At 48.0% G+C, this 25,555-nt stretch overlaps 1 protein-coding gene across 3 annotated transcripts; it reads right to left on the bottom strand.

The window, feature by feature from the left end:
* Positions 1 to 1,027: 1,027 nt before the first annotated feature.
* HTR1D (5-hydroxytryptamine receptor 1D) lies at positions 1,028 to 17,914 on the bottom strand. 3 transcript variants are annotated; one of them, XM_054086722.1, is made up of 4 exons: positions 17,581 to 17,914; positions 8,158 to 8,332; positions 3,964 to 4,163; positions 1,028 to 3,898 (listed from the first exon to the last, which is right to left on the bottom strand). In XM_054086722.1, the coding sequence occupies exon 4, from the start codon at positions 2,883 to 2,885 to the stop codon at positions 1,749 to 1,751; it is 1,137 nt and encodes a 378-aa protein (XP_053942697.1). In that variant the 5' UTR covers positions 2,886 to 3,898; positions 3,964 to 4,163; positions 8,158 to 8,332; positions 17,581 to 17,914; the 3' UTR covers positions 1,028 to 1,748. The 3 variants fall into 3 exon arrangements, with proteins under 3 accessions (XP_053942697.1, XP_053942696.1, XP_053942698.1); XM_054086721.1 differs by having other exon boundaries at positions 1,028 to 3,885; XM_054086723.1 differs by having other exon boundaries at positions 1,028 to 3,747.
* Between the last annotated feature and the right edge of the window lie 7,641 nt (positions 17,915 to 25,555).

Below are 25,555 nucleotides of genomic sequence, written 5' to 3'. Positions count from 1 at the left end.
AGGGATGGGTGGACGAGGTGCTGTGGGACATGGTTTAGGGAGTGTTAGGAATGATTTGACTCGATGATCCCGTGGGTCCCTTCCAACCTGGTGATTCTATGATTCTATGATTCTATATTGCCACCATTAAAATCTCTTGATCTGGACTGAGCTTGAGTGGATCACTCTGGAAAAGGGACAGAAGCTGTGTGGGCAGGGCAGCTTCAATTATCCTCAGTGCTACTGTGAGAAAGAGGACTACATTTCTATGACCTATGCAACTGCTCTGCCTGATTCTGCAGCATGGGAGTAGTCCTGGGGCATTAATTTATGGTCCAGTCATCAACAGAAAAAACAGCAACAGGAAGAAGGTGCATAAGTGTGCAGCAAATGCAAAGGAGAGGCCAAAGAGCTGTGGTGGACCTGGGCTGTGGTGGGCTCTGCTGGGATGGCCACTGTAGTGGATAGTGGAGATGAATTTGGGCAGGCTGAGAGATGGAAGGGTGGTGAGAAGGATTTTGAAGCAATGCATGGTGCTCACATGCAGTATGGACATGATGCTCCCGTGGTAAAACCACCATGGACATAAACTTTTTAAAGCTGGATGAGATTTGGGCTGCACCACTTGGTGTGCTGTCCTGTCCAAGACTTCAACCAACATCTCCACATGACAGCTTCCCACCTGCCAGATGGAGGAAATAATCCCGGAGACAGAGAAGTGAAGGTCAGAGGGGACCTGCTCCACCCTCTGCAGTCCCAGAGGAGGGGCTTGGCATGGGGAATCTCTGACAGAGGTTTGTGGGACCAGTTCGTAAGGACTTCCAGAGACAGCAATGTCACATCCACCCCAACAACCTTAATTACTAAGAATGTTTTCCTTGATATGTCACCTCTTTCTTTCCCCAGCTTTTCACTCCTTGTCACCAGACAGGGAACCTGCTGGCTCTTTTTGAGGTCCCAGTCATTCCACACTGGCATTAAATGCATTTTTCTGTTTCCACTGTGCATGAAAAAAAAAAAAATAATAGAAATGTAAGATTAAAGTACTTTTCAATAATTTTTCATGCTCTTTATTTCATCCTGTTTCTGCACTGGATTCCATTAATGATAAAATGTGTAAAAATTATTTCAAATAAATTGTCTTTTTTCTACAGTTCACAAAAACCACAGTTTCAAATGCAGCATTTGTGAAATACCCGCAGAACTTACTTACGTGCTAAACTTTCCATGCCCTGCATAGTCAGATTGTGTCCCATGGCTTCCCTTCGGAAAAGGTTTCAGGTTTTATCCATTTCGCGTGGATAGGATATGTGCCATAGTAAATGCAGCCAGCGGATCCTGTTCTTCAGAAACTTTCTCAGCCTACATAAATTGTTAATAATATACAGCAGAAGTACTGACATCCTGCAAATATGCAAACATTTTCCTCTGATCAGGTTACAAAGGCAAGGCAGAATTGGACGATAGGGTTCATCTCAACACACAGACTCTTCTCTCTGGTCCCCACTCCTTTACTCATTACAGACTTTGCTTCATGTATTGATCTTACTTACACAAATGATCACTGCAGAGACCGCAGACAAATCCTGTTATGGGAGATAGAATTCCAGGTAGAAAGTTCCAAACTGGGAGAGGTTCCCCATCACATGCACAGCACAAGGTAGCAGCAGAGGTGGCAATTACTAGTCTGGACCTTAGGAATAAAAGCGCCAAGAGCTTCCAGGTAGGCTGTAAGATTGCACAAGGGTCAGGACCACACCAGGAGAGGCTCAAGACAAACACTTTTTGAAATGTATTAGTTTTTGGAAAGCCTGTTTAAATTCTTCATTAAAAGCTGTATAAATGACAGGATTGATCAATGAGTTTACGTAACCAAGCCATGTAAAAAAGTCCAGTAGGATGGGATGAACCCAACAAGCATCTTGGCAGATTGGGAGGACCAGGGACATGACGAAAAATGGCAGCCAGCAGAAAATGAAAGCTCCCAGAATGATGCCTAATGTTTTGGTGGCTTTCCTTTCTCTTGCAGCAGAAATTCTTTTCCTTTCCAGGACACTATCTGCAAGCTTTATTTTAACATGATTAATAAATAACGGAGATCCACCTGAATGGGAATGCCCTTCATGAAGGCTGGCATTAATGGAGCAGAGGGACGACCCAGCCGAGCCGGTAATCAGGTGTGCGGTAGTGAAACGCTTCCCATACAACGAAGGAGGCTTCAGAATCCTGGAGCGAGCTGCTATATAAATTCTACCATACAATATCAGAAGGAGCACGGTTGGGATGTAGAAAGCTCCACAAGTGGAATAAATTGTGTAGGAGATTTGATCTGTGTTCACAGTACACTTTGCAATTTCTTCATGAGCTTTCACTTGCCTCCAGAAAAACGGTGGCACAGAAATACTAATAGAGATCATCCAGACCACGGCAATCATGAGTGCTGCTCGGCCAGCAGTCCGGCGTTTGGCGTATTCCAAAGCATCTGTGATAGCCCAGTATCTATCCAGTGCGATAACACAGAGGTGCAGGATTGAGGCTGTGCAGCACGTGATGTCAGATGATAACCAGATATCACACAGCACTTGGCCAAAGGCCCACGTGTGGGTGACAGTGTAAGCAATGCTGATGGGCATCACCAGGACAGACACTAGCAGGTCTGTCACTGCCAAGGAGCCGATGAGGTAATTTGCAGGTGTGTGGAGCTTTCTAGTCAGAAAAATTGTTATAACAACAAAAACGTTGGCAAGGATGGTTGCCAGAGTTATAACAGACAGCAGGACCGACAGTGAAATCTTCAGCCCTAACAGCGTCCTTTCATCCCAAGCCAGCGGTGTTTCAGTGAAATTCAATGATTTATTTACCGAGCTCTGGAGGGAGAGCTCTGCTGAGTGGTTGTACTGAGTCATCCTCTGCTCTGATTTCACTTTGCACTTCCCAGCGTAACCTTTCTGGGACGATGAAGACAGACACTTATTTTTTGGCTGAAAAAGAACTTTTCATCATAGAGTCCAACATTGAAGAAATACGAACTTGTTGAAAATGTCAGCTTGCACAGTAGGTGAGGCGCTTTCCTAAGCTACATTTTTCCATCACATCACATCAATGACATCATTGTAAAGTAAAATATTAATATAACCATCCAGACATGATTCTGGTGCATGGCAGTACAAGTGGTTCTTTAAGTGGTGGGAACTTACGTGGTTTTCATTTTCATCTTGGAGATGACTGAATAATTCTTTATTATCTTTTATTCACACCTCCTTTCTGAACTAATCTTCTGCAAAGCTACACAAATCATCCCTGAAGAGTGAGAGTCCAAATAAGAAACAGCTGGGCATGTAATTGATGTCCCTGTGCTTGGGACAAAGTTATCCTCAAGAGTATTTTCTCTTCCTCTCTAAAAGCTGAATGTCATATATTCAATATTTATGAGGGACACTTCATTAGCAGAGTAACCAAGACATAAACTAATGCTGTCTGCATTCCTTCTGTAAACATAATTTCTGCCAGACTTGTAAATCAAGGACTCTTTCCTGAAAAGTGCCGAGCTCCGTTTTCATTTACTCCTCTAAACCATTCTGTTTGTCTCATTCAGTCTTCAAATGCTGAAGTCAGGTGTTGGGTACCAGGATTCAATGCCTCGGCACTGGAGCTCACAGCGTTTCCCAAGTACTGAGGTGTTCCTGATTGCACACATGCTGAATGATTGTAATGACTTGTGGAGTAATGATTCCCTCAAAAGAGGAAGAATAGACTGGTTGAGGGGATCTGGAAAAAGAAAGTTAATGTCTTAGTCCTGAATGGTGATACAGGAGTTGTGGAAGTTGAGGTATCACAGCATACAAGCTACAGGTTTTCCATAGTTTTCTTTAGATTCAGTTGGCGTAAGCAGAAATCTTTACAAGCCTGCAGAAAACATCTGAAGATAGATTTTTGTGAGACCTTACACTCAGATCCACCCACAAATACCAGAATGCCACTTACATTATGCCAGCCCAAGCTCTCTTGGAAGTGGTCCTACACATGGGTCATGAACAGCTTTGAAGCTGCGAGGGCTGAAATCCTCCAAGGAGATAATCACCAGGCCAGCCTCTTCCGAGCCAGCAAGGAGAAACGCCTCTGTCAGTCGTAACCGGTACAGTTTTGTGCCATCTGACATGGAACCGAGTCACTCTCTTAGGAATCTGTGGGGCAAGAGCATCATATATTCCACATGAAACACTGACACTTTGATGGCAAACAGCCTCTCTTGAGCTCCTGAACCCTGACAAAAGAAACAACACTCTTCAGTTTTGTGTGCTTGATTTTTTATAAATATCCACCTTCTGTGAGCCAAACTTATTTTTTAAGAATGCTTTTTTCTTTTGAGGTGTATTTTTCCAGTAAGGGGACCTAGAGGGTCTTGTATTTCCCACTGGACTATTAACTCTTACTTTTTTTCCCCAGGAAGTCTAAGCTCTTCCAATGACTGTTTTTGAGAAACTGAGTGAAGGTCCAACTTACAAGAATCCTTAAACAAAAAAATGGCCACAGTGACCAAACTCCATCAAACCCAAACCTGTCTCCAACAACAGCCCATCGAATCAGTCTAACCCTGTCGCCTTTTCCTGACCCTTTCCCAACTCTGATCCATTCTTTTGAGAGAGAGGGACCAGAACCACAAACACTGTTGAAGATGCGGATACAGCATGGATCTATACTGCAGCATAATGGCATTTTCTGACACCTTTTCAATTTCTTTCATAGTGATTTCTGAGATTTACTTCGCTGTTTTAATCTTTACTTCACACTGATCTGACATTCCCACAGAACAGTCCCAATTAACATAATTTCAAAGCCAGGAGTGGTAACATCTATGTTTCTTCCTGTTTGCTCACTTTTTGCATCCATCTGTATTACATTCTTTCTCCCACTTTTTCACTAAAGTTCTTTGCAACGCTGCACAGTCAGTCCATGTCTTTATTACCATGAAAAGCTTTGTTTCATCAGCAGATGTCAGCACCCCACTATTCATGTACTTTCCAGACCACTTAATACACTGGGCTGTCTGAGCCTTCTTTATTTGCCTTCTTTAAGAGTCTCTGGCACAGGGCCTGGTGAAAAGTCTCTTGAGAATCCAGGTAATTGGGACTTCACCCAATCCACAGACTCATCGGCTTCACTTAATTACTTCCACAGATTTGCAAGGCGTAGCGAACCCTTACAAAAGCCACTTTGACTGACCCCACAAACACCACACTCACTTGTTTATTCCAATTCCTGCAAACTGGGCTTACGGAGAAGGAGTTGCCCAGCTCTCTTTGGAAACTGGTACCCCAACAGCTGCCTTGCTTTAAGCAGAGTTTTAAGCAGAGGCTGAACAGCCCCACTGGTACCATCGCACTTTGGATCTTGAGTCACGTTGAACTCTTTAGGTGAGCACTATCTGATAGTGAAGATTTGTTGTCATTCACTTTGTCCAGAAATAAAGGTTCTGCTTGTAAACATCCTCTAAGTTCTCCTTAGTGAACACGGATGGTAAAGTTAATCTGGTTTCTCTGTGAGAAATGTCCTTTATCTTCTCTGGGTTTGTTTGTTTTCCATACCTTTAACGCTGTCACTAACAGCTCACTTCATAGACTCAGAGAATTGTTTGCGTTGGAAGGGACCTCGAAGCCCATCCAGTTCCAAACTCCCTGCCATGGGCAGGGACACCTTCCACTGGATCAGGGTAATCAAAGCCCCATCCAACCTGGCCTGGAACACCTTGAACGCTTCAGAGATGTCACTTTTAGAATATAAGAAATCTCTTTACCTGAACGCTAGGCTGGTCACACATCTCCCGCAGGAGAAAATCCAAACCAAAACCACGAGACAGACTGATGAGCAATATTAAAGACAAGTGACGGTATTACTTAAAAACTAAAGCCAGATCCAATCTTGATTTCAGTTACTGGGAAAAGCGATCTTGAATCTTTCCCATACATTGCAAGAATTGGTCGTTGTTCAGTGTTAGAACAACTCCAGCAATGTGAAATAAAATGAAGAACACATCACTCACCCACCCGTATATGAACAAGCCTGTCAGTGGTTCTATTGCTTCCAACAGCTGTCAATCACAGATACTGAGCTGCTGAATTAATTTCTATAAATAAATTATGTTTTCCTGTGATGTGACCACCAAAGGAAAAGAATCATTTTTTTACAGGCATGCCCCAAGTCAGGTATTTATCACGCACTCAAACCAAGTGCACTGCCTGCTTCCTGCCCACAAATGAGGCTGTCAGACTGACAGTCATTTTTCCAAGTAACTTCAGGTCAGATTTCTAAACCCCGTGACAGAGATACATCTGGTAGGATTTTTACCTGGGTCCTCAAAACCTTAAGTAGCATATATGCTTAAATTTAATAAAGTCCTACACTTGTGCATAAAGGTAAAGGCTGTTGATTGTGAGTCTGTCACCACACACAGCACTGAGCAGCTCTTAGCCCTGCTCGTTGGGAGAGCAGCATCTATCAGTGATGTATCAGTAAACTTGCAAGGCAGCCAGCTGATATTAGTCATTTGCTTCAGATTAAAACAAATTATGAGAGTGTGTGGCCCTGACAGAATTTTTGTTCCCTATTTAGAGCTTTATTCTGTGCAGACATTTAAAATCCATATCCCATGTGCTGAATTATCCCCAGGGGCTATAAAATAAATCACCAAAAGAATCCTCCCCTTACCAGCAGTGAGGTGCCGTAGAAAATACAGAACTGTAAATATGCGAAACTAAAAAGCCCCAAATGCTGTGGTACCCAACCAGAACTGTGATCCACTTCAGCAGGCTGGAAGCTCCTGGGTGCCAAGCACAGAACGGGCAGCCAGCGCTCAGCTTGGGGCTGTGCACACGGTCAGATGGGAGAGTCAGAATGTTTCTTAAAATCTATAGCCCCTCTGTTGCAATGACTTACGCGTCTGCTTAATGACAAAGGTGATCCAAGGGCTGGAGCATCTTTCATGGAATCATAGAATCACCAGGTTGGAAAAGACCTCTTGGATCATAAAGTCCAACCATTCCTATCAACCACTGAACCATGTCCCTGAGCACCTCATCCACCTGTCTTTTAAACACCTCCAGGGAAGGTGACTCGACCCCCTCCCTGGGCAGCTGTTCCACTGCCCGATGACTCTTTCTGTGAAGAAGTTTTTTCTGATATCCAACCTGAACCTCCCCTGGTGGAGCTTGAGGCCATTCCCCCTTGTCCTGTCCCCTGTCACTTGGGAGAAGAGCCCAGCTCCCTCCTCTACACAACCTCCTTTCAGGTAACTGTAGAGAGCAATAAGGTCTCCCCTCAGCCTCCTCTTCTCCAGGCTAAACAACCCCAGCTCTCTCAGCCGCTTCTCATAAGACTTGTTCTCCAGCCCCTCACCAGCTTCGTTGCTCTTCTCCGGACACACTCCAGAGCCTCAACATCCTTCTTGTGGTGAGGGGCCCAGAATGTACAAGGACAGGCTGAGAGAGTTGGGGTTGTTCAGCCTGGAGAAGAGAAGGCACCAGGAAGACCTTAGAGCAGCTTCCAGTACTGAAAGGGGCTCCAGGAAAGCTGGGGAGGGGCTGTTGATCAGAGAGAGCAGGAATAGGATGAGGGGGAATGGTTTTCAGCTGAAAGTGGGGAGATTGAGATGAGATGTTAGGAAGAAATGTTTTTCTGTGAAGACAGTTAGTCCCTGGCCCAGGTTGCCCAGAGCAGTGGTGGCTGCCCCATCCCTGGAGGGGTTCCAGGCCAGGTTGGATGGGGTTTGGAGCCCCTGATCCAGTGGGAGGTGTCCCTGCCCATGGCAGGGGGTGGAACTGGATGGGCTTTAAGGTCCCCTCCAACCCAAACCATTCAATGATGTTATGATTCTATGATAGGCTATAAATAACTATTAAATTCAGTGGTCTACTGAGAACACAGTTACATGCTTACATATTTAGGAATATTTTTTAGACTGAATCTACTTTATAGAAGTTCCTTTGAAAGTACTTAATGGCGATGCCTGTTTTAGAGTCTCTGTTACTCAATTTGTGTGAGTTGGTGATCACTACCACTGATATAAAAAAACCCAGTAATGTGACTCCTGTCAGAATCAGTGCACTAGGATGTAATGAAGTTTAGTTACCATCTAGCGAAAATTAATGTCTTCCCAATATTTTAATATTTCAAATATGTTACCTCTTACTGAAGAAAAAATCCTGAATAATGGTAAATTATTTTCCTGTTGAGAGCCACTCTTGTCCAGATGGAAATCCTCTCCAGCGAGTCAGCTGCTGTCCTTGGCCCATCTCCTCTTGGACTTCACCTGGTTCCCTCGCCCATGGGTTGTGGGGATTTTTTCAGTTTGAAGTGCCTGAAACAAATGGAAGGGGGTGTCACAGCCAACCAGAGCAAAGTTTGCACATCCCGGGGCAAACTGCAGGGCTCTGGTGGCTCCTACAAGAGCAGTCAGGAACAGCCAGGAGCAAAGGAGGCCAAATGTGTCCTTGGTTTACCCACAGTGCTGTCTCTGGGGTTTATCCAGAATATCATCCCCAAAGTGGTGTGCAGGTCTGGCAGTCGAGGGAGGAGAAGGCAAACTTAGACCCACGCAGTAAGGATTGATGAGATTTTGAGGCACAGGGTGACCCTGGAGGCTGATGTTTGACAGCGGTGACACAACCACAGCGAGCAGCACAGCCAGGAGAGCCTCTTCTGTGGGGAGAACAGAACCTCCTGACTGCAGGACCAACACAGACCAGGACCGTCCACTGCAACAGCCTCTCTCCACCCCAGCTGTGATTAGGGCTCACCCCATCCCTCAATTACACCTCCAACAGCACCGAAGGGTGAGGGACCTTTTGATCAGTTCCTGTGTCCACACATTCAGTGGTTCCTGGGAAAGCTCAGGCGGTGCGATGTGTGATAACGTTCTGGAGAGATTGGAGAGATTCTTTTTAGTTCATCAAAAAGAAGGAAAGATAAGTTCATCTGTATGTGGAGAGATCACTGTAGACAGTGCAGAAATCTTGGTTCAGAGTTTGGAAGGTGAAGTGAGGCACGTGTGAAAAGAGAATACACCTTTAGCTGTTGGTGACAACCACTGGGACCGCTCCACAGCTCGGGGTTCTCACACGAAACCAGGTGCTTCCATTGAAAAGATGCTTTGCATTCCAGCCCTGTGGTTAAACACAGCAAAGCTAAGGCAGCCGGGAAGGGTCTCCACCCTGGTTCAGCTGGAGGAAAAAACAAGGGCCAGACTGTGATAAGGTGGGGAAAGCTGCGAGCAGGGGTCCAGGTGGCCCTGGCAGCTCCTGATGACCAAGCGCCATGGCACGTGTTCTGCAGCTGCAGAGAGACCGCGGAGGATTGCCAGAGATTCGGTCTAGATGGCAAAAGCAGGCGTGACACACTGGAGCACAGGGGCTGTTCCTGGAGAGCAGGGTGGTTCTCGCAGACAGCAGCTTTATGGTGCAGCTGAGGCAGCTCCTGACTGCTCAGCTGCAGAGAGAACACATCGGTGCAGATCTCTGCTGGGGAAGGGTGAAGAGTGCATACGAAAATGAGAGTATTGAAATGAAAACACAGGATTTGCTCTTTCACTGAATAAACAGGGAAAAAAAAAGGAACAAGATGAAATGTCTTTAGTAATGTTTCCTCTAAGTTCACAACGAAGCCAGAGGAATTGGAGAATTCACCATCTGCCCTTGGAGCTGGGTAACTCCCCGGGAATTGCGGAGGGATGGCTGGGAACAGAGCGAAATTTCAAAGCACTTCTGAGCATCAGTTTGCTCTCTCATCTTTTTGTAACCAACTCTAATTTTTCATCTAAATATCGAATCTGCTACCCTGCTTAAATAAAACCGAGCTATTCTAACGTGCCGGAACCTTGACCGGGAATAAAGCTGAGTCCCTGTGTGAGCTAACAAACACCGGGTGGCACTGCCAACAGCAATCACACCTTTCAAAGCTGCATTTCGCAGAAATCAAAAGAGGTAGAAGTCTCTTAATAAGTTCTTGCATACTTGGGACAATTGACTCAAGCAGAAAGCATAAGAGCATCTGCAGAGTCCAACTTGGAGATGAGAACCCTGTTCAAACATCAGGAAATACCTTTAAAAAAGAGGCTGTTTTAACCTAGATCAGAGTCAACTCAGGATGCAGCTTCTGGGAGAAAACCAAGGCAATGCCATAGTGTATTCCACTGACAAATGAGATCCACATAAAAGGCAGAGTCTGTGTAAAAGTAAAAAACTGGCAAAATCTCTAAAATGCAACGTGAGTAGCTTTGCATGCATCAACGTGAAGGACTGGATATGCTGCAAAAGAAACCAGAGTCCTAAACCAGTTTCCTGGCTTTGGATTAGAGCTGCCTCAAATACAGAACAATTTGCAAATGCTATAAATAAGACAGAATAAACCTGACAGGAAACAAAATACGTATGTCCCTTGCACAGTACACCTGGATGAGGCTGCACTGTGTACAGAAGATTGTCACAGTGCCATCACAAATACAGAAGAAAAGTTGTTGGGAGCATCAGTTCAAGAACTGTAAATGGAGCTTGGTGACTTGCTGGCTGTTATGCGCTTACAGTTTGAGCTTACAGTTAGCACCATGGAAGCAGAGTACTCTAGAACGAAAGTGAGTGTCCTCACATGATGAGGAGATGATTTCAGCATTGCCTACACTGCCGAACTCAGAGCAAAACAAGGGGCATCTGCAAACTGTTGCTGTTGCTCCAAGAGCACGTGCCGTGTCCCTGACGGAGAGGGATGAGCAAAACGGCAGCTTCTCATTTTTTTTTCCACTCAAGCAAGGATCCTGAGTCAGAATGACATCACAGTTTCTGGGAGAAGCCAAGAGCACCTGCAATCTCAAGGCCACAGGAAAGCAACGCAGCGCTTCGGGCAAGTTTTTCTTTGCCCCTCTGTCCTCCCCCGCTGCTGTTTGGGCCACGGTGACATTTCTGGCTCCAGCCAGGGAGGGCTGAGCAAGGCTCGGCTATGGGAGCATAGAACTCCTTTTGCTGGCAGGAGGAGACAAATACTGCTCAGAGCTTCTTCCAAAGCCTCTCCACAGGGCTGGGTGCTCCGGGCGGACGATGGGGACAGGTTCTCATCTGGCCACTGCTCGGTCACAGCACCCAAGGTGAGTTCCTCCTGCCTACACGCCGGGTCATGCGCACCCCTGTAGGCACTGCCAAGGTTGGCGTGCGCATCTGGACACACACCCAGCTCTGCTCACACCGCCCTGCACCTCGGGAGGACCTGTCACTTACTCATTCCACCCTAACATTTTACACAGGAGGCTGATTTTTGCAGGTGCCTGCATTAGAGAAGAAATGATTCAAGATTGTTCAGACGCTGAGATGAATCAACGGGAGCAGCAGTTTACACCTGAATGCCTCACGCGCCTTGGGAGTAGCAAGGTGGCTGTTACTAGCTAGACTGGTTATTCTGATTACTCAAGATGCTTTTGAGAGCCCAGGTATAGTTCGCATCAACACCAAAAAACTTGTTAATACTGGAACCCATGTCAAGATACAGAGCTCCAATACTCCAGCCACAGCTAGTCTGCAACCTCCTGGCCTTTCTTTGCTCCGAGATGTCTTCAGCAGTGTCTCTGAACTCAGTTTGCTGTTGCACTTCATGAGTTGTCCAACCAATATGGGCAAATTACAAACCTCAAATACCATGAGTATAGATTGACTGGTGATTGCTAACACTGAAGCATGTGTGTCCTAATTCAATGAACTGTATATTCTCTATGCTTTTTATTAGAAAAAGTGTTTTCTTTGCTTCATTACATTAGGTCTGTCCTGATCTATCCATTCCATTTGCTATGGATACAATACTATAAAAATCAGTTATAAAATCAGCAATATGAGCACTGTTTTTAACATTCCTTTCCTTGCCCCCTGCTTCAATGATGCATCACAAAATAACAAAGTTAAGGTGGAATTCATCACAGTCTGCTTAGAAATCTAAACCTCAGCAGAGCTGCTGACAGGTGGCTGAGCCCTTAGGGCTGAGCATCTCCCTCTGCTGACTGTAAGGGGAGCTGGTACGAAAGAGTTGATGGTTCTAGACAAGCACATGATGCTGCATATGCAGCGTGGTTCAGGCAGCACGACTGCATCTCTCATAGCAGGATTATTGTGACTATTTCAACGTAAACCAGCTATGCCTCTTTTGTTCCTTTGCTATAGAGAACAATACACTAAATGATCAATTGTATACAAAACTTTTCCAATTTTAAATAAGCAACTATATTTGGTAAGCAAATATTGTCAAGATTTAACAACTTCTCTTCTCTTCTCTTCTCTTCTCTTCTCTTCTCTTCTCTTCTCTTCTCTTCTCTTCTCTTCTCTTCTCTTCTCTTCTCTTCTCTTCTCTTCCCCTCTCCTCTTCTCTTCTCTTCTCTTCTCTTCTCTTCTCTTCTCTTCTCTTCTCTTCTCTTCTCTTCTCTTCTCTTCTCTTCTCTTCTCTTCCCCTCTTCTCTTCTCTTCTCTTCTCTTCTCTTCTCTTCTCTTCTCTTCTCTTCTCTTCTCTTCTCTTCTCTTCCCCTCTTCTCTTCTCTTCCCCTCTTCTCTTCTCTTCTCTTCTCTTCTCTTCTCTTCTCTTCTCTTCCCCTATAATCTTCATTCTATACATCTCTACTCTTATCTTCTCTTCTATTCTCTTCTCTTCTCTTCTCTTCTCTTCCCCTCTTCTCTTCTCTCTCTTCTCTTCTCTTCTCTTCTCTTCTCTTCTCTTCTCTTCTCTTCTCTTCTCTTCTCTTCTCTTCTCTTCCCCTCTTCTCTTCTCTTCCCCTCTTCTCTTCTCTTCTCTTCTCTTCTCTTCTCTTCTCTTCTCTTCTCTTCTCTTCTCTTCTCTTCCCCTCTTCTCTTCTCTCTCTTCTCTTCTCTTCTCTTCTCTTCTCTTCTCTTCTCTTCTCTTCTCTTCTCTTCTCTTCTCTTCCCCTCTCCTCTTCTCTTCTCTTCTCTTCTCTTCTCTTCTCTTCTCTTCTCTTCTCTTCTCTTCTCTTCTCTTCTCTTCTCTTCTCTTCTCTTCTCTTCTCTTCTCTTCTCTTCTCTTCTCTTCTCTTCTCCTCTCCTCTCCTCTCCTCTCCTCTCCTCTCCTCTCCTCTCCTCTCCTCTCCTCTCCTCATACTTTTTCTCAGCTTTCAAGAAAGTATTGATATTTTTTCTCTCTTGCCTTTGTATGCAGCCAACACCTATTAGCTCTCCAGCCGATTGCTTACTACCAAGTTGCAATTGCTGTTACACCTTATAACTCAATATTCCTTACCAAAGAGAAAGGCTGGCATAGAGTGGGCAGCCACGCTGGCAAATAATACACTGCAAAAACACACGCTGCACTGTGCTGCCAATGGTTTCTCTGGAAGGAACAGGGGCGAGAGCGCTTAGATCTGCTGTTACTGACTCCCTCAGCTGTAAAGTCCTTGACGACAAGCACACACAATGGAAATCTCCAATAAACTTTTTCTTTCTTGTGTTTTCCTCTCCCGTTATTATCTGAGGTTATATAATAAGCGGAATTGTAAGAGCCAATGAAATGCAGCGGGTGTGAGATTGTAATGCAGACCGTGCCCAAGTGCCTGCAAGGTGGGATCTGAGACAAGCAGAGCGACGCTGTGATCTGTATCACCAAACCGATGCAGACGGCCTGACCTGGCACATCTGACACCTAGCGAGGGGCAATCTTCTCCGGCTGCCTCTAGCGAGGTTACTTTTCCCTCCTGTCCGAGAAGCCTGGTTTAGGTGGTGCCCGGTTATTTCCAGTACCTGCAAAGGAAGGCTGGAGTGACTCTGGCACTTAAAAGCCCAACTTGAACCTCGTAGCCTTGCCCACAGTCTGGAAGCAGAGGTGGACAATGGGAAAGCCAGAGCAGGGATGGGACATCAGTCAGGGGTCTCCCAGGTGCCTGTCCTGAAGTACCAGAGCCTGTTTAGAACAGGATGGGGAATCACTATTACAGCTTCCTACAAAGTGACTCTGGACCGTTTTCAGACTTGGGGGCTTTCCTAAGTGTTTAATGAGGTTCTGAATGTTAGCATCCATTCAATGGAGCAATAGGAACCAGGCTCGTACAGAGGGCTCTGGAAAAGCCCAGGGCATTCAAAGACGTTCTCAGTGCTCAAACCTCGTCACTTTTAAAATCAACTGGAATTTATAACTATAAATGGTGGAAAAAGATGCAAAGAAGGGAAAGTTCTTGCAGGTCTCATCCAAACTATTCTTGCTCGGTTCAGCACTGCACCGCGCTCTGCAGATCACTCATTGATGCTTTGTTTAACTTGAATTCAGTGTACTCAGCCATTCCCTTCAGACTTCATCTCTGAGCACAGTGCTCCACTGGAATTTCTCTGGGCCATCCATATGCACTGTTTCGCTTTAACACCTTAGCCATTTTTCCTTGTCTGACCTTTTCTCCAGTCCAGAAGTTGAGAAGAATTATTCCTAACCAGAAAGTATGCTACTGCTTTGCCTGGAGAGGATTTGGAAAACATTGCTTTATGTGCTAATACTTGAACTTAAATAAATAGTCAAACCTTAAAAATGCAAGCTATGATGGTAGAATTGATCTGCCTGACTCTAGACATTTAATCAGAGCACACCGCCTTACGCCTATGCAGAGAACAGGTCAGCTTCCGCAGGTGGCACACTGACCTGTCACACAGCATTAACTAAACTCAATTGTACATTTGCAGAAACATGGTCTTACACTTCTGCGAAGAAGCACTAATCCATCCTGCCTCCCCTTACTGCCTGTCCTGGAGGCAATGCAGAAAGAAACCAAGAACAATTTGCTGATGCCAACTGTCACTGGGTGTCCCTGGGCACCAGAGCCCCTGGCTTCCATCATTCCAGAGCATAAACATGAGTAAAGAACCCTCCGTAACTGCACCAGGTAGGAGCACTGTAATAAAACATTCTCTTGCTAGACTTGCATCACCCCCACCTGCATTTTTTCACATGTTCCTGGCTTTCAGAGTGTTGCTCCCTACTAGTTCTCTACCATCCTCTCCGAACTTTGTTATACTCCTCTGCTGCCTTATTCAATTTCCAGGATACAGACACAAAGTTCCCTGATGTACAATGCTTGTTCCTTTTATCCATGAACATCCATAAGGCGTTAGGAAGCAGCATTCCCATAGATGACCTCTTAAGAGCTCTCCAGATATAGAAATACAAGCCTGAGCAGTTACGGCTCTGACTTTAGTACGTATGGTAGTGATGCTGCTTATTTTCCCCTTAACCACCCCAGTTTCCATGAGACCGTAAAATGTCTCTGTTCCCACAGGGTCGGTAATGGACAGGCTGGGAATTGGCAGGACAGAAAAAAGGAACATCTCCCATGAGTCCTGCAGTGCAGCTCTGGGGTCACGGAGGGTGAACCACAACTTGTGCGCACTCTGAAGGGCGTCTCTCTTCACAGACACCGCTGAGCGCATCGCCAAAGGGGGCTGAAGGGAGTCTTTACTCAAAAGGCAGAGCAAAAAAAAGGCAATTTTTTTATGCTAACCTTTTATGTCAAAACGGTTCCCCTCAGAGCTGCATGCAGGACAGCTCTAGCTGGCAAAGGCTGCCTTGCTGTGGATGCGCCAGAAGAGAGGGATCTCGCCGTTGGTTTTCATTCAGCAATTAGGCGAGGACAATGCATTGCCATCATGCTTACTCTGTGTTAGACATGAAAGCAGACGGGCCCCTTGCATCTTGCTGCATTTTGACACGCCTCAATTTAAGCAATATATTTCTGACAGAGCTGCAAACCAGCGTTGTTCACTCAACAGGAAAGGATTGGGTTTTTTTCCAAGTCCTTATTCTCTACCATTTGCTCACACGTGCCTGCATCCAACGTGCTCAATTTCTAAATCCTCCCAGCCCAGAGAAGTGGATACAGGGAGTGACCATCAGCTGCAAAGGCGACAGAACAATCTGGGATTTCAGGAGAGAAAGGATGAGTGATGTCTGGTGAGGATGCTGCTCTGAGACCATCAGGATCTGGGGGTAAATGAGAAAACCAGAAAACATTACAGGCGATATGAAAAAGAACGGACAATTTGTTTGGTATATGTTCATTTTAATATTTGAGAAGCACGTACGATGGACAGATTAAATCCTTTGCTATGATGCCCCCTTAACTTTGCAGACAACATGAAAAACAAAGGCAAATTAGTCTTGAGAAACCTCACTGATCCCAGCCACTGCTTCCTGGAATTCTCTCTTTAACCCCTCCGCTGACAGCAGCTCCTGCAACGACGAAGTCACAATTACCGGCAAAGTAATTCCCACCACTCTGAAGTCAGTCGTCCACTTAGTTTTGCGAAGGACTTTCCTTCCTCGGGGCTCCCGGCGGGGAAGGGCACTGTCGGTCTGGGAGATGTCATTCTCCTCGAAGCCCCCGTTGGGGTCTCACGCGTCGCTGCCCGCGGCAGCCTCGTAAAACCGGGACCATCCCTGAGCGCAGGGCGATGTCTTTGCCCCCGGCTGGTCCTGCTCCTCCCGGCACCGCCGGAACTCATCCCCCGCCGCGCTCCTTCCTCACCCGCTGCGCCCATCACCCGCTGCGCCCATCACCCGCTGCGCCCATCACCCGCTGCGCCCATCACCCGCTGCACCCATCACCCGCTGCGCCCATCACCTGGCGGCCACTCGCCGGCTCCAGCCGAGGGGCACGGGCTTTGCCCGCCTCGCCTCCAGGGAGCTCCCTGAGCACGGAGGGACACCCGGGCAGGCGGGGGCGGTGTCGCCTGTGCGGCTCTGGAGCCGCAGCCTCCCGCGGAGCAGCCCGCGCTCCTTTAACGCTGTTAACGTGGTCGCTCCGTTTCCCCGGCGCCGCCGGGGGAAGAGATCGGCGGGATCGGCTCCGAGCGTCCCGCTGCCCGCGGAGCCCGGGGGGCGATGCTGATGGCAGCTCCGCTCCGCTCGGCCACGAGCTCCGAGCCTCGAGCTCCAGCGTACCCCCACTCCAAGCCCCGAGCTCCACGGCCCCCCGCCCCGAGCTCCAGCGTACCCAGCCCTGAGCTCCAGCGACCCCCACTCCGAGCCCTGAGCTCCGGCGACCCCCGCTCCAAGCCCCGAGCTCCAGCGCCCCCCACTCCAAGCCCCGAGCTCCAGCGCCCCCCGCTCCAAGCCCTGAGCTCCGGTGACCCCCACTCCAAGCCCCGAGCTCCAGCGCCCCCCACTCCAAGCCCCGAGCTCCGGTGACCCCTACTCCAAGCCCCGAGCTCCAGCGCCCCCCGCTCCAAGCCCTGAGCTCTGGTGACCCCCACTCCAAGCCCTGAGCTCCGGTGACCCCCACTCCAAGCCCCGGGCTCCAGCGCCTCCAGCCCCGAGCTCGATCTCCAGCGTCCCCCCCACTTCTCCGCGCCCCCTCCTCCTCTCCGCGCTGCAGCGCCCCCCGCTCCGAGCCTCCTCCTCCTCCCCACCCCCCCGGATCTCCCACGCCGGGTCCCGCGACGCTGTCGTGGCTCCGAGCGCCGCGAACAGCCCCCCGAGAGGGGCCATCCCCATCCCCATCCCCATCCCCATCCCCATCCCCATCCCCATCCCCATCCCCATCCCCATCCCCATCCCCATCCCCATCCCCATCCCCATCCCCATCCCCGCACTCACCGCCCGTCCGCGCCGTCCCGGTCCCGCCCGGCTCCGGCAGCACCGCCCTAAATAGCGGCGGCTCGGGCTGCGCTTCGTGCGCCGCCGCTCCGCGCTGGGGCTGCCCGGGGAGGGGACGGTGTCGCCCCTGCCTCGGGCGGCTCCGGCCCTCGGCGCTGCGGAGCGTCTGTGGCTGCCGGGGGCTGCGGTGCTTCCATCTGAACCGCAGGAGCGTCGCTTGGCAAGAAAAAAAAATTGGAATTGACCGTGTGGAAGTCAAATAAATAGATGCAAGGAAAAAACTCAATAAGAGCCATGGTTTCATCCCACAGCCCAAGGAATCATGGAATCACAGAATGGTTGTTGGATGGACATCAAAGCCCATCCAGTTCCACCCCTGCCATGGGCAGGGACACCTCCCACTGGCTCAGGGGCTCCAAGCCCCATCCAACCTGGCCTGGAACCCCTCCAGGGATGGGGCAGCCACCACTGCTCTGGGCAACCAAATAACCCCACCAGGCGATGATGATGGCCAAAAGGCAACAAAGACACGAGCTCCGGCCAAGAGGAGTGGTGTGCTGGGAGCTTCCCAGGATGGGCTCGGCCGGAGGCTTCAGGGGACACCTAGACCTCCTGCCTCCAAGACCCACGACATGAACCCCAGCTCCTTTGAGAGTGTAGTTAGTAATTTTTAACTGTTTTTAGTCACTGCTGATAAAACCTGTCTTTTTTTCTCAAAGAGTAACTTTATTTAAGCCAGACGAAAGATCTATATAAAAGCAATCCAAAGACAGCCAAGGTCTTCCAAGAGCAATGCTGAAGTCAGAGCCCCTTTGCAGTATCGTTTGACCTTACGTAGATATTAAATCAGCCATTGCCAACCAGCTGTCTGCATTTCCCTCTGGCGGATAATTTACATATTGGATTATTTTCAAAAAAACAGATGATCTCATGATTTTTGAACAACTGCTGACGGTTGAGCTCTGCCATCCACACCACCTCGTTGTGTCAGTGGGATGGGTCAAACTCATTAACACTCCAAAGATTTGTAAGGGAGCCCAGTCCACCCCTCTGCCCTGAGCTCGGTCACAGCAGCAAAGCCATGCTCTCTCCAAATGTTTTAGACGGTGTTGTCCCAACCTCAGCACCTCAGGTGGTGGTGCTGCTCCCAGGAAAAGCAGCGTTTCATCTATTCTCCACTGCAATTTAGGACTTAAAACACATATTTAAAGCCCAAGAGGCTGGGATTGTGTAGGTGATAAAGCTGCAGCCGCACTTCAGAGTAAGAGAGAACTGGGGGCTTCGTAAACTGCACCACCGTGGTGTGAATCTTATAGCAAAAATCATCATTCCCTGCAGCATCGCTTCGCTCCTAGGCTGGGAGAAGACACGTGTGAATCTTCTGAGCCTCCACATTCCCTGGAGACAGACTGAGACAAGGATACCTACAATAGATTTTCTTCGAAAGTCTGGAGAAGATGCCTTTTAGTTTATTTTCCTTCCAAACAAAGTGGGTGTCGTTTCGTGGGTGGAAACGTGTGTGGTGTGATACAATGTGCAAGGAAAGAGATTGGCTTTTTTTTATATCTCCAACTGAGGAATAAATTCCACCCTCGGGGCAAAAGATGCTTCAGGGAGTCCTGCAGAGCTCTGCAGCGGAGAGGGCAAGCTGACCCTAGGGCTGCGGCCACCGAGCCACCTGCTGCTGTCCCACAGCCACACAGGGCGAGCAAGGAGCCAGAGGTGGAGGTTGGATTCCTCATAGCACAGGAAAAGCATCTGCTGTGAAGTCGCCCTTCTCCCATGCCAGGCCTTTACAGATGTTAGGGATTTTTCCTAAACATTAATTCTGTGCAGGAAAAGAAAGCATCTGGTGGCTTTTCTTAGCCTGACTGGAAAAACCAGAGAGAGTTTTGGGGGATGAACTGGTCTTCAGATTTTAAGAAAAAAAAAATGCATATTTTTTTTCTCCTTCTGACTTTGATCACGCTGCCACTCTCTTCCCCAGTAACAGCTAGAGCTCATTCCACTTTTGCTTTATAAGGTCAAAATCAGTGCTATATTTAATATCCTGTGTTCAATGTCCTGCTTAGAAAAATAATGCCACTGTTCTGTTGTTCTTTTTGGAGATAGGTTATCTTTTTTTTGTTTAGGCGAGGCAGGTGCAGAAAGGATTTGTGCTCATGCCCAGAGCCACTGTGAGTGCCCAAGTAAAACAATCTACAGATAAAAGAGCCTTTGGAACAAGTCTACTCTTCAGTTTAACACTAGGGAAAAATTATAGCAGTGTTGGCAAGGTTGACAGAGCCACAGAGAGTGCAGTGGCGATGCTCAGCCTATGGGCTCCGGTGTGGGAGCAGTTGTAGCTGTGCATCAGTGCAGCTCAGGTACATTTGCAACCGCTTGGTGCTGTCTGAGCCACGTCCTTGGGAGAAGACGTGAGCTTAATGGGTTGAGAGCAGCCCTGAAGAGAAGGACTTGGAGTGCTGGTGGGTGAGAAGCTCAACACGAGCCAGCAACGCGCACTCACAGCTCAGAAAGCCAACCGTGTCCTGGGCTGCATCCGAAGCAGTGGAACCAGCAGGGCGAGGGAGGGGATTCTGCCCCTCTGCTCTGCTCTGGTGAGTTCCCACCTGGAGCTCTGCGCCCAGTTCTGGAGCCCTCAGCACAGGGAGGACATGGAGCTATTGGAATGGCTCCAGCACTGAAAGGGGCTCCAGGAAAGCTGGGGAGGGGCTCTTGATCAGGAGGTGCAGGGATAGGGTAAGGAGGAGTGGTTTTCAGCTGAAGGAGCAGAGATTGAGATGAGATCTCAGGAAGAAATATTTTGCTGTGAGGGTGGGGAGGCCCTGGCCCAGGTTGCTGGGAGAAGTCATGGCTGCTCCATCCCTGGAGGGGTTCCAGGCCAGGTTGGATGGGGCTTTGAGCAACCTGATCCAGTGGGAGGTGTCCCTGTCCGTGTCAGGGGTTGGAACTGGATGGGCTTTGAGGTCCCTTCCAACTCAACCCTTTCTGTGATTCCATGATTCCTTGGGCTTTGGGACCGAAACATGGCTCTTATTGAGTTTCCTTTCAACCATTTACTGACTTGGACATGGTTGATTCCATTTTCCCTTTCAAAATGAGCCCATCTCAGCTGTCCTGTCTCTCTAATCTTGTTTCCAACAGTGCATAATACTAAGAATTTCTCACCGCTGTTTCTCATGGCTTGGTTCCCTCAGCGGTTGGAGCCACGGTTGGGATGCAGCTGAGCCTGGGGTCCCTGGGCAACTGGAAGGCAGTAGAGATCACAGGGACATTACCAGGAGAGTTGAACCTCCTCCTTCAAATCTCAAGTGAGTGCCTCAGCAATATGGGCTGGACTGTTGATTGTTAAGGTGGTGAAGTGCATCTCCTGGGTGTTTTATTTCAAAGGAGTTTTATTCCCTTGCTGCAAAAGAATGTCAGAAACTTCAGATTTTCAGGTTGTGGGAAGCTGTTTCCTTCCTTGGTGTGACTGGAAGGCAAGCAAAGACAAAATGGATACCCAGATACTCCAAATTTCCTCCCCAGGGGTAGGAGAGTATTGGCTCTCCAGGCTTAGGAGTGAGTCCAGGACCTTTGGTTCTGAGCCCTGCTCTGGCCTGAGCTGCTCAAGATCAAACAACAGAGAGAGTGTTGTTGCTTCCCCTGCTGTGGCCGCCGTGAGTCCCCCAGGAAGGGAGATGGTGATGAATTATTTAACTTTTTCAGACATGCCAGGGGAGTACTTTTACTTTTTTTGAGCTGACTGGAGGGGTGGCAATCGGAATAAAGAGCTCTGCAGCACTAATTTGTGTTTCTGGTTTACTCAAAGACTTCTGTGTTTTACTGAACACCAGCATCACTCACAGAAGCCAAGATGAAAACTCTTTTGCTGCCCTGGTGGAAGACCTTGAAGAGCTATGAACTGTCACAGACCTGTTTCTGCTGGTAGTTACGTCCCCCAATGGATGGGAAGGTGCAGACAGAGCGATTCAAGTGAATTCTGAACAGCGTGGAAGCCACCACCTGAATTCATTCTCTTCGGAAGAAGAGAAATGACATTAAATTGGCTCCAGCCTGGATGGTGTCCAAGTGAAAATACCTCCTTCCTCATCAGTGGCATAGCTCCCCGTGGATGGCTAACAGTCAGATCTACTGCCTATGTGAACAGAGAAAACGCTTCTTCTCACTGTAAACCTTGCCGAGTCCAGACTAGAGAAGAATGGTGGGGCTGATGTCATCCTGAGAACAACAATATGTCCCTCAAAACTGCTTCTGCTCACTCTTAAACTGTTGTCACAACATTGACACATAGGACCCTCATCATTTTCAGCCCAATTTTTCCCAATACTTGTCTACATCTATTTCTTCTGCATCCAGCGTTGTCCTTCCTTGAGGTTTACCCTTGAGATTGACCAAGCAACTCTCTTGTGAGCCAACAAAATGGCTTTGTGAGCCAACAAAATGGCTTCTTGTCAATGGAATTTGCTTCAGCAGAGGAAGGCAGATGAATCGAGTGAGGGCCCACTTGTCGGTTCAGGAACTCTCTCTATTCTTTGGTATTCGACGTCACCTCACTTCTAACACTGAAAACTGGATTAAAGACCCGAACATTCAAAAAAAAAGGAGGAAACTCTCAGTACTTACTTTTCCTACATGAGTCATTTTCTTCTGAATTCCACGTTTTTGTCACATTCCAATCCTCACAGTTAGACGCTGGCATATGGAGAGTTCTTCAGGCACAGAAGGTGTATTTTGGCTTTCCAAAGCTCCATCATCAGTCTTGCAAAGGACTCAGAGCCCAATCGATGCTTCGTTCTCCTGAGGCTCCTCACTTTCTGTATCAGACAGAGAAACACACGGAACTTGGTACAGAATCAAAACACTAAAACTGTCTTATAATTGCAAAGGCGACGTGTGCAGAGCCTCCAACTGTTCTGCAGCTGCCTTCCTCAAAGACTTATGTGAACCTGTTTGAACCTTCGGATCAGTTCAGAAGATGACTGAGCTGTCTTGCAAGCAGTTGTGTTTCCTAACTGAAGTTCCATGAGGTCACAGCTTTATTTACCCATAAAAACTAATCCTGTTACAGGTAAACAGGAATTTCCAGCAGGGGACAGAATTGTAGAATCATGGAATGGTTTGGGTTGAAAGGAACCTCAAAGCCCGTTCAGTTCTACCCCGCGATGGGCAGGGACACCTCCCACTGGATCAGGGGCTCCGAGCCCCATCCAACCTGGCCTGGAACCCCTCCAGGGATGGGGCAGCCACCACTGCTCTGGGCAACCTGGGCCAGGGCCTCCCCACCCTCATCATGAAGAATTCCTTCCTAACATCTAGTCTAATCTTCCTCTCTCCAATTTAAAGCAAATCCCCCTCATCCTATCACTACAGGCCCCGGTTAAAAGTCCCTCCTCAGCTTTCCTGGAGCCCCTTTCAGTACTGGAGGGCCACTATAAAGTCTCCTCACAGCCTTCTCTTCTCCAGGCTGAACAGCCCCAACTCTCTCAGCCTGCCTCCGTAACAGAGGTGCTCTCCAGCCCTCGGATCATCTTTGTGGCCTCCTCTGGACCTGTTCCAACAGTTGTCTGGAACTGGAGACAATATTCCAGGTGGGAAGTTGTATTAGCACTGTTCTTCCGCTGGTTTAGTGAAGCATTCGTGCTGGCATCAGGGCTGGAGAGGACCTGCATGGAGGGCATGGAGGAACTCAGGGCACTGCGGCACATTGCTTGAGGAACAGCTGGAGGGCCTGGGGTTGTTCATATGGGGAAAGATACCGGAAAGGGGGATCTAAGGGCAGTGTTCAACTAACAAGTGGGTTATAAAGAAGAAGCCAGACTCTTCTCAGATGTGTGCAGTGAAAGGGTAATGGACATGGTCTGTGGCAGGGGAAATTCCAGCTGGGCGCTACGTAGAGTGGCAGCTCCTGCCCATTGCACTTACTGGAACTTTTCCAATTGTCACGAAGGAGTAAAATAATCAACCGTGTGAATAATCTTTGCAGCTTTGGGAATTGCCATTTAGGGGTGTGGTGAGGACAGGATGGTGCAGGTCACCTCATCGAACCACGGAAATGGATATCTGGACTTGGAGGCGTGCTGCAAGTGTCCTCTGTAACGAGCCTTGTGATAAACTGTAGTGCTGCAGTCAGAGGGAGAAGAGCAATAGCACTGCTTGACATAGCAAAAGCTTTGAGTGATTCATGACATGAGAGCAGATCCACGAGCAAGCTCTCAAAAAGGGTCTCTCAGGATCGCCAGTAACTACCTCTGCCAGCTGACTCTTCTAAGGCAAAGACAACCCACCTGGAAGCTCTCAAAACTGGCTAAAATGAAAACACGTATGTCACTCTGTAAACAAAGAACTGTGCATTTTGATCCTGGCCACGTAGTGAGATTCACATAAGCTTTTCCATTTATCCAGCAGCTGATGGCCCAGGAATTATCCAGTAGCTGATGGCCCAGGAACAAAGTGACATATGCCAAGCTCTGTAAAACACATCTGCCTCCGTGCTCCCACATTCACACTTGGAAAGTAGATATTGAAAAATTGGAGGGGATTTTAAATGGTTTGAGCTTGAACCAGGAGCTCCGGCTCTCACCTTGTTACAGACCTCATAAAGAGACTCAGTCCATCCAATGTCCATCAAAACAACTTCGTGGAAAAATTAGCTTTTGGGAAGTAAACTTGATTTCATTCTTTAGGAGATGCCGTGATTAACAGGGATGCTGGCACATCAGTAGCACACAGCATTTTAGCTTTATATAGTAGTTGTCCATAGCAGGGCTGTTCTGCAGTCATCCTGGGAGCCTCTCCCATGTTTCCCAGCCATGCTGCTGCAAGGAAGATGGACTGTCAGGTCTTGGTGTCCCCACTGAACTCCCAAGAGACACAGGTTCATGTTTCCAGGTTAAGCAGACACAGGAGCTTGCCTTCTGGCTGCTCGGAGCCAGAGGGCCAGGCAGCAGTCTGCCAGGAATCGAGGACAAAGCTCTCATCTGATATATTTTAAAATTGAAACGGTCATCAGCTGTAGTTGTGACTGCTGCCTCCTCTCAGGGATAACCTGTCCGGGAATAGAGTAACACATCCTCCACACCCCACTTCCAGCGGGGCAGAAATTACATGGGGCACCCCATGAGTGCCGCACCAAGTGAGACGGTGAGAGCCAGCACGGAGGAGGTCTGTGCACGGTCTAGTTGTTGCCGTGTCCATTACTGGCTGGATCTGGGCTCAGTGCACGTAAAGCAATCATCAGTCACAGCACGGAAAGGTAAGAGCTAGAAACATGCTGAATCAACCTTCATTTATTTTGACAGTGATCCCTGCAGACAACAGCCAAGGATCTTGGATTTGGTGCCAACATTCAGCTCTGGAGTTGTGGTGACTTCCCCGTGGAGGAAATGTCCATCTGCCTCGTGTGCTCCTCTGTGTGAATGCCATTGACTAAATGTTTGTATTCTTGATTATAAGTGGTAGATCTGTGTCTGGTATTTGCCATCCTTCCCTTCCCTTCGAGGCTATTATGAAATTAAGTGTATGAAGAGAAGAGCAAGAGAAAATACTGAATACTGAAGCATAACACAGTTTTATCTATTTACAAAACCGCTTGTCCCTGTCAGGTCCCTTTACGGCCCTCACCATGTGCTTTGCTAGGAGAAATTAAAATGTTCAAAGCTGTGAGAAAAAGCGATCGGTGGGAAGTGCGCGTTCAGTTACTTCATAGTAAAGAGCTGCAACACAATACTGCTGGGCAACGGGAAAGGCACAAGGGCAAAGAGTGGTGTGTAGTGGTGGCATCTCAGCTCTGCTGGTATTTTCATAAACGTCAGAGGTTCTGAAATAGCCTCTGTGTGAGACCGCATCTCAAGTACTGTGTTGAGTTGTGGGCCCCTCACCACAAGAAGGATGTTGAGGCTCTGGAGCGTGTCCGGAGAAGAGCAACGAAGCTGGTGAGGGGCTGGAGAACAAGGGTTACGAGGAGCGGCTG

The sequence above is a fragment of the Cuculus canorus genome, chromosome 22, assembly GCF_017976375.1.
Source record: "Cuculus canorus isolate bCucCan1 chromosome 22, bCucCan1.pri, whole genome shotgun sequence".
NCBI classification, from domain to species: Eukaryota; Metazoa; Chordata; class Aves; order Cuculiformes; family Cuculidae; genus Cuculus; species Cuculus canorus.
This window is presented reverse-complemented; position numbering and strand designations above follow the sequence as displayed.

Excerpts from the sequence above, each read along its gene's own strand:
- HTR1D (XM_054086722.1), bottom strand. The coding sequence starts at position 2,885 with ATGACTCAGTACAACCACTCAGCAGAGCTCTCCCTCCAGAGCTCGGTA.